Below are 23094 nucleotides of genomic sequence, written 5' to 3' on the forward strand. Positions count from 1 at the left end.
CCGGATTATCCGTACCCATTAACAGCTGGGTCAACTGGAATTATGAGTGAATTCAAGGTCATCGGACTATCACACACCGATGAAGAATTGAAACCACAACGGCCATTCGCTCGATGTAACCAAGCGAATGATATCATGTAAAGAACCAACGCTCTAACCGACTGTAGAACCTCATAACCTTATTTCTGAAGTAGGCTAACAAGTTGCAGCCAATCATCAACCGCGACCTAAACATGATCTTATGAAGTCTGCTTCATTACTAGGATAATCAACACAGTCAAGCTAAATACAGATAATGATACACAAACGACATTTTGTTTGTAATCTAATTTTAGTTGAACTTGTCTATTAGCCTACATGGAACCATTTCAAGACTTGAACCATTTCTGTCATTAGTAAAACTTGTGTCTACACGCAATTGTGCTTTAACAACGTAACTATTACATGCCATCTTAAAAATTAGGTTGGTTGGTAGATGACAAGTTAACGTTCGATTCCAGGGGGTGCTGATATCGCAAACTAGGTAGTTGTTGGTAGTCTAAGTAGTTTGTAGCTGGATTGGCTTAAAAAACTACCACCAGTCGGGATTATATAGTCATTTAAGGGATGCAGTGGTGAACATGGTCAAAATATTAGGACATGCCCAATATTAGCTAAGAATCTTATTTCAGGGACCTGTATCATTGAATGCAAATCAAGACTTCTGAAACCAACAAACAAATAACAAAAAATTTGGTAGTCCTAATGATGTCATAACATCGCAGCGACGCAGAAATTTAAGACCATCGTCACACCCAACATTGGAAATGGAATTTCGACTTTCGAATTTATGCACCATGTGAGCTAATGAAGACGGGCAACGCCATGTAGGGTACAATGAGGAAAATTTTTCCAGGACAACGACAGTAGCATGATCTTTTTTCGATTTCCAACTGTTCAGGGATCTTTAACATGCACAGTCTGTAGCACACGGCGCCTCGGTTTATTGTCCCATCCGAACGACTAGACGCTTTTTCCATGTCGGCCCCTCTTACCTACATCACTGACAGGGGGTTACATATTACAGAGCCAGTTGCAATGGAAAATCCAAGACCAGTTTAAGGAAGAATATGAAACCATATTAAAGGGGGTTTAATTTTAATATTTGGGCATAAACGAAGCAATGGTGGTAATTAATTACTATTTCAAACTATCACTGTAGAGCTTGGATGGAAGTCAAAAAAGTAATTTAAGTCTAGGATTGTTCTATTTTAACTTCTGAATGTTGAAAGCGAATGACATGCTCACATTCATCATGTTAAAGTGATACCTGGTCTTAGAATGAACATAAAATTTAAGTTCTCGAAAAGGTCAATATTAGTCTATATTCAGAAAGTTACAACAGAATCCCTGTAAAATCTGGACAAATTGGAAAATTGATAAAAATAAGTAATATCGAAAAACGCTTAATCTTTATATTAAGCGTTTTTCAATTGTTAATTTCATATTTATGGATAATTACTAAGTTTATTGGATTTATCGGATTATATAAGAATCCTGTTATGTTATTTATGACACCAGGTATATCTACTGATGAATATATGCTCTTATTGGCCATGTTTAAAATTCTTAAATATTTTGTTAATTCTTTGACGTAGTATCACTTTAAAATACAAATCCTTTAAAACCGTACAGAAATCAAGATTTTAGACAGTATTCAAAGGGATTTTCTTATTTCAACCTATAATATTTTAAAACCTATCGGATCACACATCTGTCTTGGTAACCACGTGCGTTGCTAATGTAATCAAGAATATGAAACGGATAATGTCACGAAAAAAATCTTTGATACTAGGATGAAGTGTAATTAGGAAGAAAAGTCGCCGAGAATTAATGATGATAATCACAGACGTTCTCTATTGCTTATTTCCATGTCAAAGATATTAGAAGTTTTACGCCCTACTGTAATAGCCTTTAATGAATTAAATCCATTTACAATCCTTGATCTGAAGAAAAATGTATGGAACGCTATCCTAGATCTTTCGAATACTCAACCAATCAAATGATTCTTTTTTATAAAAGATGCACCTGCGAGCACTTTTGAGGTTTTTGCCATATTTGGTCAAAATTCAAATGAACATGATTGACAGAAAAATTTCTTCAGATCATGACTGACGCCTAAGAGTACCAAATATTTAGATCTGATTTGTAACCAGAATGGTTCAACGACCTAACTAATACATATAAAATTATTTTTAAAGGACAGCTAATCGAATTCATAAGTGATCTTTTGACCAGGTGGACATTGACCATTACTCTTGGCATTAACCTTTCTGGGATCACCTGTACCCATTTACAGTACAATTGAATCAACTGGTATAATGAGGAAAGATGACTTTTTTAAGGTCACCAGACATGAACACTTTCAGATGGATCGACCGGAATAATGAGAATAGATAACTTTTTTTAAGGTCATCAGACCTGCACATTTGCAGTCCGGTTAACTGGAATAATGAGGATAGATGACTTAGGTAAGATGACCATACAAACACGTGCCGGTCTTGAAATACGATCTCAACATGACGAATCATTTCTGGATAAGTATCTGGAAGAAGATCTATGTCCTTTTGTTTCTGCGAAATCAGAAAAAAGAGCTATAAGTATCTCCGACAGAACTACACTTACAGCAAATAGAAAATTCCGTTATGGAACTTTTTGGGTTCGGATATCGTTTAAGCGATGGTAATTGATCAAAACGTACTCATTGGTAATATACATTGTCTGAAGATCTATTGATCGAGTCTGAGACTATAATTTTTATTTGCCAGTCTGATTACTTATTTTTAACATTCAATTGCGATTACTATCGCTTACTCAGCGAACTAGTAAATAATTAATGATTCTGACTAGTATGATTACTGTTATGAGGATGTAAATACTAATCTCTAGGGTATGACATATTGTTACACTTCATTAGTAAAACAATGATAATCATATTATCAACTTCTCTTATCACTAATTTCATGTCTGGATGATTGCGTCTAATCTGATTTTTATCGCTGTTGTCAAGTCTCTATTGGTAATGAATAAGCATGATAATGGTTTATACGATCAATTAAGTACGAATAAATCAGAATCGTTTGCTCTGTGTTGTTGAATAAGGATTGCACCATTAGGGCCTACGCTATTTTTAATGAAATCTCGATTCGGATAAGAATTGCAGTATAACTTGACAGAGTAAGCGTATCTCAGGGTCAAAACGCACCTGAAGTGGTTTAGCAGGGCGGAACCGCTCAGCGATCTCCACGTGCAGAAGTTTCAATGAAAATGAATTGGAGGTCACAAACCTGGCGATGCGACACAGCGTCAAAGCGATTGCCATTTGCGAAAATTTGGATGCGATATATTTTTTGTAGCGGCGAACATATCCAATGAGAGATAGATTGGTAATCACGAGGTCTGTACATCTTTACATGGCCAAACAACTATTCAAATTCGGTTGTCACGTGTTTGTTTTCGCGTTAGCCGCTGCGGGAATTCGTCTGCCGCAAATGCGTTTTAATCCTTTCGCTACATAATGTAATCTCTACTCGGATAAGAATTACAGTATTACTTGGCGGAGTTATAGAAATAAAAGTTTTGTAGTTTTTGTGTGATCTGTAAATAAGAGTATTACAGTGGAATTAATGATGTATTGGTAATGATTTGATCGATGGCAATCATGTCAAGTTCGCTTATTGATTTAACATTCTTTCCACAAACGACAGCCAGAACGTTATGAATGGAATACATAATAATAGAATGATAACATAACGTCATTTAAAGCGAAGGGTAACCATTCGTGCCATTACTTAAAAAAAATTACGACAAACTTTTGAAAATCTCATTGCCCTATTAAAGACGGACTACGCTATCAACATAACGGCACTATCCGTTTTCGATTTTCAACTGTTGATGGATCTTTATCTTTATCTTTAGTATACACAGTATCCTAGGAACCGTCTCATCCGTATGACCAGAGGTTTCTACACGTCAACCCTTCCGATGAGGATTAATGATAAGGTGAAATTTGCTTGAAAAATCCGACAATGCGTTCCCGTCCCAAGTGGATATCAAAATAGAGACATTGAAGACAGCAAGCAATCGTCTAACTCAAAGACACGCCAGGCTTCCAAATCGCTTTTGCATATTATTCTCCACAAAAGATTCAGTCAAGCTTTTCTTTCCTCATATCTCCATTATGAAGCTTATAACAGAATTGCACTAGATGTAACCATTAGTCATAATAGATGGCTGCTGTTATTTTGTCTAAGAATTACCATTGTCCTCGACGAATTTATGTAGATCTATAATAATCTCTATTGTACCAGATGACGATTTTGTAATCCCAAGAAACTGATGAATAATAGAAACTTCAATTTACTTCAGTTCATCTACAAAATGACAATGGCAGTTGTGATATTATAACAGTGTTTTTGAAATATTTTTCACAATCACTTATGATCAGTCCTTTATGAATTACTTTCACAAACAGTCGAGTCTTACTTTATTTTCAACATAGATTCCATATCAAAGCTATAACATCTATTACATTACATCATCACAAATAGGCTGGGGCTAATAAAATAGGTCTGTGTGTAATAAGGATTATAGTGATTTATCAAAAGTGAACAAAAAGAGACGTCGGCTCAGCGAATTAGATTGAAATTTAAAAAGAGTACGCTAATGCTTCTGTTCCGACCAAATTGTCCTAAATGCGCATTGGATTACGTTGCCAAAAATTGAGTTAGAAAAGTAGAATTGACATTTTCCATTTTCACCTTCAAAAAGAAGGAAACCATTATTTATTGAAGGATAACAACTTTGGGATCCTATCTACCAGCTGGTCTTTGGCAAAGCCTCTTGGCATTGATCTTTCCTGGATTATTCTTAACCATTAATATCTGGGGCGACTGGAATAATCAAGAAAGATGGCATATCCAAGGTCAACAGACTTTGACCCACCGACCGAGATTAAAACCCGCAACACGATGTACCTAATGCTATTGTAATTGACAATTTTCAGAAACAAGCTGTTGTTATACACCATGCAAATGAAACTAATCCCAAGGTATGGCTTATAATAATGTACAAGATAACGCGACCTTAAAAATAGTTGCTTTAAACCCTTTCTCGGTCATTAACTCCTAAGACTCCGGTTCCGAACCCTGGGGTGTTTTCACCCCTTGGGAGTGTGGCCAACTGATGTAGGAGTAGAATTTATTTTGAATTGAGAGAGCACCTCACATCATCACATGCTGAAAATGTGGATGAAATAAATTTTCGGGGTGTGAAAGGTCAAGGTGATTGCTCCAGGGGTGTGAAGGCTGAAAAAGGTTGGGAACCACTGTCCCAAAGTATTTATTCGTTATAGTATAGCAGTGAAAATCTTCAATGCTTACAACACGACCGCATGGTGAATGATCAAACACGTGTTCTAAGATAAAATGGGAAAGGAAGGACACCGATGAGCTCCTAGGCTACCGTGGGCATCTTGAGACACTACCATAGTGAAATTGACGTATATATCAACGTCCAAAATACAAATAGTTATTTTCTTGTACGGACGAACCTTACCAGCTTTCAGATTATGATACGATGACACGGGACGCAATTAATATAATTAAATACAAATAAAACACCTGTTCAAAAACAGTAGAACAATGTGTAGCTCATCGTCCAATAAAATATAAGCGAATAAAATACTCCTACCCACAACTGGTGGATATGAAAAAAAATTCAACCCAAAACTAAGCAACAGCCTTAATCGTGCTATTTCACGTGTGTTAAAATGTCAAGGATTTTATCTAGAGAAGATTAAGTTTTCAATCTTTGCCCTTCATAGTAAATAAATAGATATGTTATAGCTGAGGGGGTCATTTTTTATCTTAATGCATTAATCCCCTTGAAATACGACAGACATCAAATCGAAATAAAATTAAAATAATTCTCATGTAATATTGTTGATCCGTCAATCACAAGGAAAGAGACATATTTACAATGTTATCTTGATTGATTTTGTTTAAGCAGAAAATACAAAATTGTGATAGGCACGAACATATGACAATCGGAAAGACCCTAGATGCTTAACCCTTGTGAACTTGCCAAATATGAGAAATGGGGTTATACGCGTTATGTTCATAATTAAGAAATTGAAGACGACCATCGTCATGCAATATTAAATGAAGAATATTCTGTGGACGATTATCTTTTAAGTGATCACAATTAAATTGGCTTCTCCGTTCACAATAATTTACGATCTCATGGTACCATTACACAGATTGCATTCATTACATTTCAGACGAACCCGAATTTTTTTTTAATTCTGAAAGTGTTACGGGATGGATGATGTTCCATTAGTTCTGGGAAAGCGAGCAACTATACAACCCATTTACATTTTGTAATGCATCTTTTCAATGTTAAGCTATTACGATCTACCTCTTATACCCTGATTGCAAAAGCCACCTTTCTGGTGTACATTCCAATCAAATCCCTGTAGTTCGTGATACAAGGAATATGGCTAATGGAGTCAAGGTATAAGACGACATTCGTAATAGCTCGACATTGTGAATATGTTTGGTATGTTAGTTGATACTCTTAGCAATGTGATTAGTTCCACTGATAAAATTTTATATGTAAGAAAGGGGAGGCATTCGTCGTATCTTCTAACAAAATACATTTATCATTCGACCCCATTATCAGACCAATAAATTTGAGCTTTTATCTTCAAGCATTTAATGTATATTGTCAAGTTGATAAATTTATTTCTGTATTCTCAATTAAGACATGCAGGTCAAGTCATTGCGTTTCCTGAAACTCTTCCAAAGAAAGAAAGAATTATAAAAATACAGGCTTGTTTTCGGTCTGTAGATGGATGTTTGAAATGTCATTTGAGGTAGGCTGAGGTCAGATTGAAGTCCTTGCTAAATACGTGGACAGAGTATTAAATAAGCAACAGATGAAAATAGAAAAATAAAAACGCAGGGTTGTTTTCGATCTTGTAGGTGGATGTTCTAAATTTCTTGTCCCAAGGATGAGGTGGACAGGGTATGAAATGGCCAACAGATGAAAATAGAAAAATAAAAACATAGTTATCTTTTTTAGGTGTTTGGTGTAGGTGGATGTTTGAAATGTGTTATCTCATTTGATGTAGGCTTAAAACAGAAGTACTTGCTCTAAATGTACAACGTATTCAATGGCCATCAGAAGAAGCCAACAGCTGATGAGGAGAGAAAAAAATGCAGGGTTATTTTCGATATGTGTTTGGTGTATCTCATTTAATCACAGTATTAAGTGGCTAACGGATGAAGAAAGAAAAATAAAAACATAAAAAGGATACTTTCGATATAATTGGTGTAGATGGTTGTTTAATCCCATTTTACGTAGGTTGATGTCCTATTGAAGTGCAAAAGTTATAAGGAATAGATTGGAAGAGTATTATTAAATGGCCAATAGCTGTCACTGGGTTTGTTCTCTCGGTATTCCCTACAGAGAGCAGATATGTGTACTGATGTACCAATGACACATCGAAATGTATACGATTCCATTGGTGGACCAAATCGTGTCAAATGTCATTGTTTAATAGCTGTAATGGGCCAGGTTCGCCATTTTTATTGACCAATCATTCTTAAGTCTCAGAAATGGGAATTTTTTGGCTAAGCTAATCAGTTATAGTGTTCACAACTCACCGTCGAAATTCGAGCCTTTAAATCCATGTATATCCAGAATAATTTGCGTTTGAATGTTAAAATGACGACTCGTCAGTTTAAGATACACTGTGATATATAGAAAAGACATATATAGGAATAGTGAGTAAAATTCCTAGTTTGAAGTATTTTGAAAGGAATTGTGCAATTTTCGTACATTTCTAGTACTTCTGAAGACTATTTACAAATATTCAAAATAAAAAACCTAAAATGGTGCATCTGTCCCTTTAAACGCTTCCATGTCCAAAGACCTTTTAAATTTGATCTCCACTGAGCTTGACCTCGCTAGCGAGACATGATATGATCTTTGATGCTGTCCGAATAGATTTGCCGACTCAGTAACACTTTCGGAGAGTCAACATAATTAATGTTGTTTATTTGGTATGTCCATTTGGAATAAGTGACCAATGTCCACTAATGGTGATTATTATCTACACTTACAACGTATAATTTATTATGACTAATGAACGACCAGAGTTAAAACAAACACAGCAAATATACCACTCTAACTACTTAGTGCTGACGAATTGACCATTATAAATGGGACGTTAATACCAGTAGTGTAAATTAACTGAACAACATACATCAAGGGAATCCTCTTATAGAAGTATCGGAACTACCTTAAACTTGTGAAATGAAATGAATGGAGTTTTACGTCCTATTTCTGCACCATGTGGGCTAATGAAGACAGACAACGCCATGCAGGGTGCAATGAGGGAAATTTTGCCAGCTTAAACTTGTAAATAAAAAAACCAAGTACGAACGATACGAACTGCAAAACAAAACCGGAAATCCAAATCAACATTGACGAATAACGAAAATTGGTAACAGCCAATGAACTTTTCATACTAGGACGTATATCAGTCATAAGTGGGTTAGTAATTTATAATGAAAAGTGGTATCAGGTGTCTAGAAGAATACCCTACCTGGCGTCACACCCATGATTGAGAAATCCTTCCATCCTTCGACCACTCAGGGAGTTGTTTGTTGCTGAAAGTCAAGAATTTTTTCATACTTTTTGGACAACAGAAATAATATTCATCTCACTTGAAACATAAATGCCCACAGTTAAACGTTATTGGCCCTAGCCATTGACTAAATATATTAACATAGGTTTTAGTATGCAATAGGGATGATTTTTTTTATGAGGAATCAAATTGTCTATGTTCATGCATAGTAATTCATCAAGTAATTTATATTGATTTGAGATGCTTTTTGAAAACATTAAAGCTGCCTTGAAATTTGCTTTCGTGTTTGCGCATGATAAAAAGTCTTTGTGGAGACCGCTCGTTTTTTCGATGTAACCAAGCCTCATACGCAATACATTTCATTTTGTTGGTCAATCAGAGTAATGACATGGACTCTGTGGCGTTCACAAACGTTTTGATAGTAGTTGGAAGGTTTGCTTTCACGTTTTTATCGATGGCTGTTTGTGTTACACTATTAGATTTTCTAAATTATTCTTCAAAATACCAGGGCAGAAAAAAACTCTGGTCTGGCACTAAAATCAGTGCTGTTATAGAAAAGATTGTTAATAATGGTACAACATACTAGTTCAGATCGTTTTTAACAATTCAGAGTAATGTCTGTTGTTCATCAAATCTAATCCAGATATTAACATTGTTTAGATTTACTATCTAATTCCTTTAGATTTGAGATATCTTAAAGTGATACTATGTCTTAGAATACACTCGCCCTGTGGCTAATATTTGTGTTTGATAGTGACCATTGGTTGAATCCCACACTTTATCAAGTTTGAAAAATCGACAATAAAACTATAATCATAATTTTTTTTAAAAAGTGAGCAAGCCATGAACCCGTTCAGTTTGAGAAAAAAAGAGTCTGGGTAATCAACGCTAAAACAGGAAACAATCATCTTCCGGTGTATACAAACAAACTTTGCCAATGATTAATATTCATTGAAAATTGTGTCAGTGGTGGAGTATTCATTCTAAATCATATGAATTGCTTTTTTCGCGGAGTCGCTTAATCTCCTACAAGGCATCATTATTCCGTCTTCAAAATATGACAATGTCGAGGTCAATTCAAGAGTAGAGGTCAAGGACGCAGGAAACCCCACTTGAGACTTACTTCCCCTTGAAAATTACACCGGATTTCCTAGACTCACGTTTTGAAAATCGCTTAAAGGATGTATTAAGCGTTTTATAATTAATTACTTGATTTTGTGGATATATCGGATTATAGAGGGATAGTTAGGATTATAGTTAGGACACCAGGTAAGTCCACTGATGGATATATACTGTTATTGGCCAAATTTGAGCAAAATTAACTTTATGTTCATCCAAAGTATGTAGTATCCATTTAAAGGGACTGTTAAGGTTTTCTTAAATTTTGTTTTGGGGACACTGATCACATCAATTTGCACCATTCCAATTTGAAATTTCCTGAAATTTCACAAAGTATAAGTGTTAAGCGTCACTAATCGCAAAATATATTTGTGACGTAAGGCCTTTCACGATTAGTGACGTCATCACTTACTTTTGGCGGAATTACAGGAACCATAGACGTGTGATTGAAAATTGAAATTGATGCTATTAGTGTTCCTGATATATCCCGAAATTAAGGAACTATCTGTAATCATTTTATGATCCAAATATATTTTCAGACGATCTAAACCTATGTCAAATGGTCCAAGTTACCAAAAATGTTACTCAGAACAAGTTTGGAACCGTTGGCTCCTTCGAAACTACTGGTTGCCTCCTGCATTTCATCAAGACCTCGTGTGCTATAGGCTGCATAAGTTAAAACCCAACAATAAATTTATACAAATCGTTACTTCAGAAAAAATAATATGAGGTTCTTGCTGGTACCCCCAGCTGGAACATTTTCAATTGTTACAACATATACATTGATATTACTCCTCAGTCACTCTTTCATCTATAATTCCCTAATGTAGAGCGAATGAATAGAAATATAACCTCAGATGTTTGTACATTAATTAATTGTCCATCATTGAATCAGAATGCAAGATATTTCCCCATATCACGCCTGAGCTGTATTCTATACAACGTTTCATCAATTTAAATTGTCATCATCAGTTGAATGAGAAAATGTAATTAACAGGATACAAGGATTATAAGTAAACAATAACTGAATCCAATGCGTTCGTAGAGTGAAGGTTCATTGGTGGGAAGATGTTCGCTTTCAGTGGATGCTGATATCACAAACTAAGTAGTTGTTGGTAGTCGTAGTAGTTGGTAATTGGATCGGTCGTGGAGTAATGTTTTAAAATGGTTGAAATATATCTATCATAAACTCATTGACTTGGGAGAGGGAGGTCTTAGGTTCAATTCTGGCGTAGGTCGAGATAATACCTTGGAATACATGGAAAAGGGTCTAGTCGTTCGGATGGGACAGGCTGTGCACCTTAAAGATTCCTCGATAGTTGGGAATCGAAAAAGAGCAGGCTTTCCTAGCAAAATTTCCCTCATTGCACACTGCATGGCGTTGCCCATCTTCACCAGACCACATGGTGCAGAAACGTCACTTCAATTCATTTTCAACTGGGAGAGGAATCTGGAAACTTTTGAAGTGTCGGAAAATCAATTGAAAACTAAGGCCAAAAAGTATCGAGTTAATATATATGTATAGAATTAGAATCGGGTGTACTTTTCACCGGAAAAACCTGATCAGTTTAAGATATCTTAGACGTTACTTTGTGGGTCAGAAATTATGTGTATTAATTATGTGTATTAGAGCCATTACAAATTTTCTACTTATGGCTTTCGATCCATACCGGTCATCCCACTTTTAAAATTTGTCTAAGAGATCTTAACAGTGTGTACTCGAATTTGGTATATTCATGAAACTTGTTCAGGTGGTAACACCTCGCATTATGGAGAAAAAATGAATGTCAATGAATGGGAACGCATTGCAACTAGGAAATAGTGATTAGCATAACAGCAAATCGACCTCTATAGTGAGATAGTTCAAGATTTGTCAGGTGCATAATGTTATTATTTTTCTCACACGAAAGATCTTTTTCAATTTAACTTTGATATTGACCTCAATATAAGGCAATAAAAAGATCCCGATAACGTACATTGACTAGAAATTAATTGCTCTTTATCTCGACTCAGAAATACTTTCTTTCTCCAATGTCTTTGATATTTTCCCAATAAAACATGAATTCTATTGACTTTTGATAACGCTAAACCCATAAATCAACCTTAATGAACTAAGGTTTTCAATCCAGCCTTGATGTTTTTTTCCATACCAATATCCCTTAAATTATTGGCATTCTTGGTCTGACCTCAATTAAATTCTTCAGGTGGAATGCACCGTGTCGATACTCACATATATTATAAAGCTTATATGTCGATACTCACACATATTATGCAGCTTATATGTCGATACTCACACATATTATGTAGTTTTTTTGTCGATACTCACACATATTATGCAGCATATGTGTTTAAGCAGTCTCGCGATTCAAACTACGTCATAGGATCCGCCAAAGTAGACATGAGCGAAAGGTTTACGTATTGAAAAAGAGTAACTTGCAGCAACTGCGATCACATGGATAATCGTAGATTCCGACCGTCGAAAGGATTCAGAGAGGTAATTGGGACCAGGAAAGCTTCGGATACAATGTCTGTAGTTCCGGAAAGCGGAATCAGATGTTGACCATACTTCCTGCAGCTGAAAAGGAAACGTGAAATGAGCGATTTTTAATGCCACAAGGATTTTAAATCGAATCCAAAAGACCAATTCCTTCTAAAGAATTTCTCTAATTTTAACTTTCAGTAGCTTATCTGTAATTACTCTTTCCTTTTATAATTTGACATTTATTTACTTTGAATTGGACCAGCACACACTTATATATCTTCTTATGTAAACACTATAACGATTGGAGTTTCTTTTTTTATTTGGAATGGACTTGTTCAGCTTTTATCTCTTCTATTACAGACCAGCCAGTATGGTTCATTGGGTTTAAAACGATTAACAGCCACCACTTTAAGTCTACCGTCATATTTCTTTCAGAATTCAAAGCCAGTTTTTATGTATTGACATCTAAGCATACAATCGCAGTTGGTGTCTGTTTGGTTGGGAACTGGTGGTAGCTGACGGAAAATTTGCAATGTCATAGTATAAAAGAGACAGGACAATTTCAAACCAACATGCTATTATTATTTCTGCGTTTGTCAATGACCTAATATCATTATGCCATGGTGTAGACCTGACCTGACAACTGAATTGTAATGAAGTAAAATATTTTTATTTTACGTTACCTATTCGCGCGAGGAGATAACTAATTTTGACCATACTCAATAATATAAAGTCAAACTAATTCTTGGTGAGTTTCTCAAGGTCCTGGGCCCTGTGATAAAGGTAACTTGACAGTAAAACCGAGGTTTTTCTGGGTGTGTTTGGTGAAAGATTTGATCGATGAAACGTTTTTCTTGTCATATTTCTTCTTTAACATGTTATTGAAACCTATATTGCTGAAGCCAGATGTTTGCTACTAAATTCAAAAGGAAACTCTTTCTAATAGATATCCCCATTTGAATAGTGCTTGTAGTTTAGAATATTCTTGGCAATATAACACAATTAAGACGTTCAGTTTTTCACAATTTGAAAGCAAGAGTACCATCACTTACATAGTTCTATATCGACTTTAAATAATAGACACTATTAGATTCGAGGAGTCTTTCTGTAATTGGTAAATCTATAATATACATTCATTCAAGGTAACGATTTCGATTTTTGATTGGAACGGTTCCAGAAAATTACTAGAATCTGCCTTAATGCATTCCAATTAGCTGTTACTGTTAAAAGCTATTGAATGTGTAATTGTAATGTTGGCTGTAGTGTTATAATTTGTTATAATAAAATCATGTCAAAAGAGATGACAATGTGAAATTTTGTGGTGAAAATTAGGCTTTTAGACTTAATTTTCCCTGATATCCACTTCCATTCAACAAATAATGAACTAATGTCTACCGAATCCCACAAATAGTCATTATTAATGTATCTGTTACATTTTTCGTTTCTATTAACACCCATCTGAAAGTATTGTATTTTAAAAGAACAAAGCGGATATGACGGTTTTGGTTTTAACGCTCAAATAGTATTAAAAATTGCCAAACGTAGACAAGAAATAACAGTTCTTATCAGGCCCGTAGCCAGACTTGATTGTTCGGAGGGGCAACTAATATATCTGGAGGGGCAATGATGTATGGTGTTTAATTGCAGTAATGGAATTGGTCGGTTGTCAGAATTTTTTCTCGTCTGGTCCTAAGAAAACTGATGATGGGCGTAACAGTTAAAAATGAATATAGAAAAAAAATTTACTGTCAATTTTCCGTCGCCCTTCAATTTTGTGTGAAAGATGATTGAATACTAGAGTGTATTATATTACAATTATACACCTCTGCTTATAAAAACTGGTTTTAACACTGAACATGTAAATTTATGGTTAGCAATGGTCCTAATTCCCATATTTTTATGAGCAATTGTTCGTTTATCAACTCTCCGGTGAATACACAGGCCAGGTCTCGTCGCAATGAATGGTCCTGCGCTATATTTGGCTATTGGAGACGGCAAATTTATTCAATAGAATATGAGGGACATTTTAACGGGACAGCAGTATTGGCCCATCCTTATTGATTGCGAACTCTGTAATTTAAAAGCATACGAAACCGCGATGGAATGAATAAAGAGTGCTGGCGCGATATATATCGGTGAAACAGTGTATCGATACTTGGCGATACATTTCATTCCATAAAAAAGTGGGAATTTTTATAACATTTTATGACATGACAATTCTTTTCACTGAAATTGTTAGAACTTTTTAGTGGACGCTATCCACTTCTATCAACAATATCACCAAATATCACAGTTATAAAGTTATAAATTAATATTAAAGAAGCCTTGAAGATAAAATGTTAATTTTTATCCCATTACACCATATCGTGATATGTATCGTATAGCGATACTTGAATCGCGATACGTATCGTATCGTGGCATGATTGACGATACACAACACCAGAAGAAATGCATTGGGAATAAGACGCATTTTATATTGAGTAATTGGAAGAATTGTAATGGAACAGCTTATATTTATCGGCTTATAAAGGTTAAGGAAACAGAGAAAGATGTTATAAACAGATTTATTATCCTCGTTAAAAGCAAAGACAGGTTAGAAACAAAATGCTAGAATAGACGATGAGTCGACAAGATATAACATCATGCTTGAAAAAGTTTAGCTTTAATTGGAATTGCAAAAAATATCCATCGCTATCAATATACAAAAGACAAATACATTACCATATTTCAGAGTAACAAGAATTTCTATATCCGATGTGGGGACAAACTCATCCGTCCCGTACACTTGATATCACTCTGCATTTAGTAAATCTCAATTCGGGGTAAGTTTCGGAGAGTTTAGAAGAACAATAATGTTTGTTTACTAGATTTTTTTGTAACACAGTATGCGCTGTGCTTCTTTGAAAATCTGATTTATGTTGGACACATTACGTCCAATTTTGTGATAAAAACATTATCAATTAGATGGTTTGTGTATAGCAGTTCTTGGTGGAATATCAGGTGGTAGAGCATTAGCAAACATAGTAAACATATTCTACTGACGAAATTATAGAAGCTTCCCATCCCGACAGACTACCGGATATCATTCTAAATATATAGGATTTGGATACCGGATGCACATATTCTGGATTGTCAAGTTTCATAATGTGTTTGTCTGATTCAGTGTCAAGTTGTAATCTGATAGCAGAATTTCTTCCACTTTCAAATACAAATGTATATCAATTTCTATTGTTATTATCAGGTGTCTCTTAGCGAACATTTCCTGTTCGAATTCCTGTCTAGTTTCTAAGTAATAATTAATACGACCAAGAACTCTCTAGATTGATGTAGAGAATTGACGACTATAATCAACATCTAGTAGGTTTTCTTAAAGCTCTACTATGTGGATATTTTTTTTGTATAAAGTTATATTAGCCTCTGCACTTGGCGTACGTTAAATCTGCCATTGGGAAGAAATTTATTGGAGCGGCCTTACGACTTGCAGTCGGAATTTCAAAAACTACTGGTAAATGATATCTTGTTAAATATGATTTACCACTGGATTAACCGATTTGAGTTCACCAATGTCTGCATAATTGCAGTTTCCAACAGGTTCTACTTTCTAGCTTTCGAGATGAAGATCTGGGGCCTGGTTTTCGAAAGTATCGTAAGAAACGTCATAAGATATATCTAATGACAAATTTTATCTTATGACTATCATACGACATGTAATAGAATGTAAATAAAAGCTGTCTTACGATAGTCATACCTGAGATGCTCTTATAACTGTCATAACAGTGATAATATTTACTATAAAAAAAATTATAGGAAATGAAATTTATAGTTATTACTTACAAAATATATTATCAACATTAAATTTTATATGAAAATGAATTAAAATCGTAGTTTGATCATTTGTTTGAATTTAGTTTGTATATTTATTTGTTTGTTTATTTATTATCTTGCATGATGTGTTTGTTATCTAATTGTGAATACTTTTAAGATGTGAGACAAAATGCTTAACGAAATGCTCGTGCAAATACTTGTGAGAAAGTACTATATAAGGATAGAAATAATACATTTATATTTATTATACATAATAATGAGTAAGAGAAGAAGTCCGAATTTTACATCGCAGGAGATTCAAATTTTTATAGACGAAGTGGAGAAGAATAAGTCCTTACTTTTCAGCCGACACAGCAATGTAGTAACAAACAGTGCTACAAAGAAAACTTCCCCATATTTGAATAGCAAACTGCTTGAACATTAATAGAATGGTAGCTTTTTCTATTTACAAAAAGATGTTCATCCTCTGTTGGAGATTTTATACGATGTGTGTACCATCAATGGCACCGACTACACTTGGAAAGTCTGTTTTTTCATGAAAACCTCTCATGATGTTGCGAAGTCCAGCCTGGTCTCTATATATTCATTACAAACCCTCTTTAAACATGCAGTTACGTCACGTGCTATTTTAGATACACTTGGTCTAGATATGTTACGGACATCAGCATTGACCATCTGAAAGCTTCCAGTGACATAAAATCTGAGTGCAACCATGATTTGGAATGAAACTGGAAAGGCACGAGATCTTGCAGTTGGCCTTGCTAGGGATGTTTGGAACATTCTACATAAATCTAGCATCATTGGGCGTGAAAGTCTATATCTACATACTATTTGTTCATCATCCATGTAGTCTAGTGGGTTATTTCTGTCTCGAAATACTCTGTTTCGGCGTACGTTTTCAGCTTGTTGTCGAATGTAGATGTAAACAGCAGCCATATTCTTTTATTCACGTGATATCGAAGCTCTTATGATAATCATAAGTCCATCATAACTTTTGTGATAATCATAAGACCATCTTAAGACAGGTCGAGAGGTGTCTTAAGATTACGAAAACTTATCTTACGACTATGATATGTCGTAAGACCATCTTAAGACGTGTCTTAGTCGTAAGATACTTTCGAAAACCAGGCCCCAGGTCCTTAACCTTAACGCTTCTCGATAGGTCTGATGTGATACCATGAATCACCAATCCTCCTGATCCCGCCTCTGTACAAATACAACCCCTTTATGGTGTATATTTTCGGCAAAATGAATATATTTCATGTAATAATTGTATAGCCAACTCTTTTGTGTTAAAAATTGTTCAATCTTAGGGAAGATTGACAAAGGTGTTGAATGAAACTATTGAATGAAAGTCAAAATGATAAAAGCATGGTGTCAATACTGAGAAAAAACATGTTTTATTGATTATGCCTTTGTTTTGTATTCCGTTTGCTTCCATTTAAACAGTGTTGAAATATTTGTTATGTTAAGGTGTGCATGGAAAATTTATGTAATATTTTTTTCATCATCCTAAAACTGTGATAAAAAGCGTTTGAATGCCAAGAATTTTGTAAATTATTAATACTTGTTTCTTTTGTTATTCGTCGTTTACTGATATTCATATATCTTACTAGTCTGCCTCACATACCATGCAAATCTAAGTATTATTTTTGTACTGAAGATTCGGGTTTTTCATGTTATAGCACTAAAGATTCAGTTTTTTCGCTCTTTTGTTCTAAAGATTTAAGTTTTTTTAACATGACTTGTTCAGTAAGAAAATATAAAACGCTTCACAAAGAGGCCTTCAAACCATAATATAATCACAATATGATATATGGAGGATATCATAATATATCGATATATGATATGATCATAATATGATATATGGTGGATATGATAACATATCCATATGATATATGATATGATCATAATATGATATATGGTGGTTATGATAACATATCCATATGATATATGATATGATCATAGAATGATATATGGCGGATATGATAATATATCCATATGATATATGATATGATCATAATATGATATATGGTGGTTATGATAATATATCCATATGATATATGATATGATCATAATATGATATATGGTGGTTATGATAATATATCCATATGAAATATGATATAATCATAGAATGATATATGGCGGATATGATAGTATATCTATATGATCATATCATAATAGGAAATATGGCGGATATGATAATATATCTATATGATCATATCATAATAGGAAATATGGCGGATATGATAATATATCCATATGATGTATAATTTTCTGGACCTAACATATATTTTTTGTGTATTTTCAGGAAGGTTTTATATACAGATCTATACAAGAATGTCTTACCAAAGCTGAAATAGCTGAATTAAGGTAAATAATGACTTTGATTTACTTTGTTATCCAGATTATTATATAACGACGAACAGACCCGTAAAGGTGGAAATAGAAGAGGTACTGTGTCCGATGCGAATAACTGTGTGAGATTATCAATACAGTAGATAATATACGACGTTTAGATTCAACAATCCTGCACACCGCATTCCATCAATGCCTACTTAAGTACAAGTGACGTGTACGTACAGTAGATAATGGAAAACGTCGCATCGTATTCACGTCACGACAAGTACTTTTTGACACGTTTCAGCTCAGTCACTACGTTGTCTATTGTTTTTCAGTAAATTCTCACTCTTCCCCACCGACACATTTACTCTTTCCTTTAATGATTCTGGATTACGTCATCGAACTATGGGTGAAGAAGAGTTAATCTCTCTTGTTTCAGCCTGTGCTGACATACAACGTGAGTATTCTTTAGATGTATGAAACTAAGACTAACTGTCCACTCAATAAAACTTCTGCTACGTAGATATCCTTGCTGAACTGATCTCATATTTTTCGATCCAAAAATCTTAGATTTAGGCAAAAAATATTGCCAAATTTCTAATCCTTTACCAATGAGTTAAAGATGGGTTAGCTTATTTTTTAGAGTCAGTGTATTTTTTTGCTTAATATCCATGTATATATAGTCTGGAGAAACCAAAAACGACTTGTTGACCTTTCTTAATCGGTCACTCATTGGAATTCTGCTGGTAATTCTCTTCTTATTTAGCTAATTATGAATTAATTATGGACATTTGAGACAAACTGGTATTTTTTTAAGTCATTAGAACACCTTTACTGTCTATTCATATAAGTATTAGCATTTTCATTTTCATAAATGAAACTAAGGGAACCCAGCCTTAAGCATATGAAGAAATCCACTCAGTTTGGCTCGACCATAAGTTACTGGTTTTATGGCATTAACAATGTCATGGGTCAACAAAAATCTTGATGAAAACAAATTATTTAATTTTTTGCATATTTAAAATTTCCCAAAATTTATTTTAATTTTTTCACTGACCAATCTTTCATGTGGTCTAGTCAAAAGAATATAATACATAAGATCGTCCATCTTTTTTTTGCCAAATTTTTAACTATCTAGCTTTAGAAAAAATTGTATTTACTTTTTCAGAAACTGACATCGACACTTTTCTACGCACACTAGGAAGAGAGTATTTTAAACTGGTAGAGGAAGAATATGGAAAATGTTTACGGATGTTAGGAAGTAATATGATTGAATTGTTCAGTAATTTGGATGGATTACAGACACTCTTAAAATCATCTCCCAAATTTGAAGGCGTCCATACACCATCTTTCCGTTGTGAATTTGACAAGAACAAAATACAAATTCATTATTACTCTCCGCACAGGAAACCTTTGGAATTTGTGGCGGGAATTTTAGAATCTGTGGCAAAAGTGTTATTTTCTCTGGAATTTGAAATGCAAGTATCTGGTAGTTTAACAGAAACGTCACAACATCATATCTTCTATATTACAACGTATGTTAATAATAATAATAATCACTGTAGCACGTGTTCAATATCCGACACACTTTCCAGCGATCCGTCCAAATCAAAAATCGGCGTTTCAACCTTCTGCAATTCCTTTCCATTTCATTTGATTTTTGACAAAGATTTGAACATTATACAACTGGGATCAGCCTTGTTAAAAATGATTGGTCCCCATGTTCCCACACATGGCAGACATATACAGGATTACTTTATAATTATACGACCACATGTTAAAATTAGTTTCTCGGCCATCTTGTCCAGAGTCAACTCCAACTTTGTTCTTCGTACCAAAACAGCTGCATTGAGCTCCACCAATTCTGTTCAGGTTAGTAAAGGCTTATTTGTTTTGCTCGAAACTTAAATTTGGTGGAAAATTGGTAGACGTACCTTTGGATAAAATTAGCTTCGTCTTCAGAAGCAAGTCTAAAGAATGCTTTGAAAAAAAATAAGCTTCGTCTTCCGAAGCATGTCTTAAGAATGTTTTGAAAATATTAGCTTCCTCTTTAGAAGCAGGTCTTAAGAATGCTTTGAAAACATTAGCTTCGTCTTCAGAAACAGATCTAATGAATGCTTTGAAAACATTAGCTTCGTCTTCAGAAGCAGGTCTTAAGAATGTTTTGAAAACATTAGCTTCGTCTTCAGAAGCGGGTCTTAAGAATGTTTTTGGAAACATTAGCTTCGTCTTCAGAAGCAGGTCTTAAGAATGTTTTTGGAAACATTAGCTTCGTCTTCAGAAGCAGGTCTTAAGAATGTTTTGGAAACATTAGCTTCGTCTTCAGAAGCAGGTCTTAAGAATGTTTTTGGAAACATTAGCTTCGTCTTCGGAAAAATATTAGTTTCGTCTTCAGAAGCAGGTCCAAAGAATCATTGGAAAGATATTAGCTTTGTCTTCAGAAGCAGGTCTTAAGAATGCTTGGAAAATATTAGCTTCGTTGTCAGAAGCAGGTCTAACGAATCCTTGGAACTTGGAATGCTTGGAAATTTATTAGCTTCCTCTTCAGAAGCAGGGTCTAAAGATGGCTGTTCAAATAATATGATCTGTAGTGACTCTTGCAACAGAGATCCACTAAAAATATGAAGTGGTTCATTTATATCCATTGACCAAACTCCCCAGTTCATCTGGAAAGTCCAGTAACTCAAACCACTATTTTTTATTCCTTCAGGATATGGAATTAAAGGGTCAAATGTTTTATTTACAAGAGAACAATACCATATTATATATAGGATCCCCTAGTGTGGAGAAACTGGATGAACTGATTGGTAAAGGGATTTATATCTCTGATATACCTATACATGACGCTACCAGAGATGTTATATTAGTTGGTGAACAAACCAAAGCTCAGGTAAGACACTTTGGACATTATTGAAGGGAAAATGAAGGGGTGGGAAGATGTGAATCATGACATTAAGTGTGTAGTGTAAAAAAATATCATAAATCATTTTTTTTAAATTTGAAGTAAACAATGACCGCCATCATACTGTTGTATTATAGTTCCACGCCACCATCCAAACAACATCAGTATTTTATATTAACAACGCTAATTTCTGGTTTGTTTGATTCCAATTTGGTTGAACCTGTTATCTTTGCAATTCGATTCATTTTGATGTGTACTTTTATAATCCTTATCCTGGTAGCCATTGACTTTATAGAATTTAAATAAATAGCACACAATTCAAAATAGCTAGATCTAATGGAGACAGATATATTCCATGCATATTTGATATTTATTTAAGATTAGTAAACAATATATTTATTGTTAGTTTTAGAATTATGGTTTATAGATACACACCAGTGTTCCATAGATTTACTTTGATTTATTGTTTGAAACGCAGTGAGTCTGTACGGTATACAGTGGGTATTTGTGAGTAGAATTGTATAGTCAGTTGAGGTAATGAGGTAGCCAGTCTGTACAAGTGAATATAGTGGGCATTTGTGAGTAGAATTGTATACAGTCAGTTGAGGTAGAGTTGTACCTAGTGGTACCCAGTCTGTACAAGTAAAAATATTGGGTAGTAGGTTGTTGTGAGTAAAATTGTATACAGTGATTTGTGGTACCCAGTCAAAAAGTGAATACAGTAGGTAGTTGTGGGTAGAATTGTATCTAGTGATTTGTGGTACCCAGTCAACAAGTGAATACATTAGGTAGTAGTGAGTAGAATTGTATACTGTTATTTGTGGTACCCAGTAAACAAGTTATTACAGTAGATAGTTGTGAGTAGAATTGTATCCAATAGCGTTGCTTTTTTATATCATTTATCAAGTGCAAATAGTGGATATTTGTGAGTAGAAATTATATGCAGTGAGTTGAAGTAGGGTTGTATATTTATTGAAGATGTCGACAGATTTAATATCGTCAATATTCTGTATTTACACAGCTCTTTATTCGGGCAGTTGTTAAGTGACATTAAATAATAGAATATGTTGGTATCAGTCTTTCAATAGTCAGTAAGTCGGTCAGTAATAGCAGTGTTTATCGGCCAAAACGAAATCTAAATTGAATTGTTGATAAATGAAACGGGAAGTTTGCGTTTTCTGCTCATCACTATTAAAATCGAAAATGCCTTACATAGTGCAACAGGAAATCTGTAGCGTAAGCATATTCACTAAATTGAATTCATAAATGAATTAAAATTGACGGGAAGATAATGATACGTAGGTTTATGTAATTCTTTTCTGCTCGTGATAATTGAATGGACAGCACCCGATATTGTGCAATAAGGCATTTTGTATTACTATATGACTCCGCATTAGCATATTGTTCAACTTTTTTTTCTTACCTCATTCCTTAACTCATGTCAAAACATAATACATGTCAATTGAAATTTTAAAGGCTTTTGTCTTTTTTGCTCATGCTGGGTTAATGAAGATGATCAGTGAAGGATATTTTACGAGGACAATGGCATTAGCTTAATCTTTTTTCGATATCCAACTCAACTCTCCAGGGATTTCATGGTACATGTAGTACACGGGCTTCAGTTTACATTTCTCTTATGGGAACTCCGGGCTTCCAGATCAGCAAACAACATATTGTGCCATCGTGTCTATTGTAAAGACGAAGGTTTTTAGTGAAAATGATAAACGACCA

The 23094-nt window shown here is 34.4% G+C and overlaps 1 protein-coding gene across 1 annotated transcript in view; it reads left to right on the forward strand.

The window, feature by feature from the left end:
- LOTGIDRAFT_111288 (hypothetical protein) overlaps positions 1–23094 on the forward strand; it is a gene marked incomplete at both ends in the record, with an annotated part of 78161 nt that overhangs the window by 28672 nt on the left and 26395 nt on the right. The window contains 3 exons of the mRNA XM_009049093.1: positions 18797–18918; positions 19630–20333; positions 21172–21351. Of these exons, the coding sequence (XP_009047341.1) occupies positions 18797–18918; positions 19630–20333; positions 21172–21351 (1006 nt within the window). The remainder of the gene's footprint in view (positions 1–18796; positions 18919–19629; positions 20334–21171; positions 21352–23094) is intronic.

Source organism: Lottia gigantea (assembly GCF_000327385.1).
Source record: "Lottia gigantea unplaced genomic scaffold LOTGIsca_13, whole genome shotgun sequence".
Classification (NCBI taxonomy): Eukaryota; Metazoa; Mollusca; class Gastropoda; family Lottiidae; genus Lottia; species Lottia gigantea.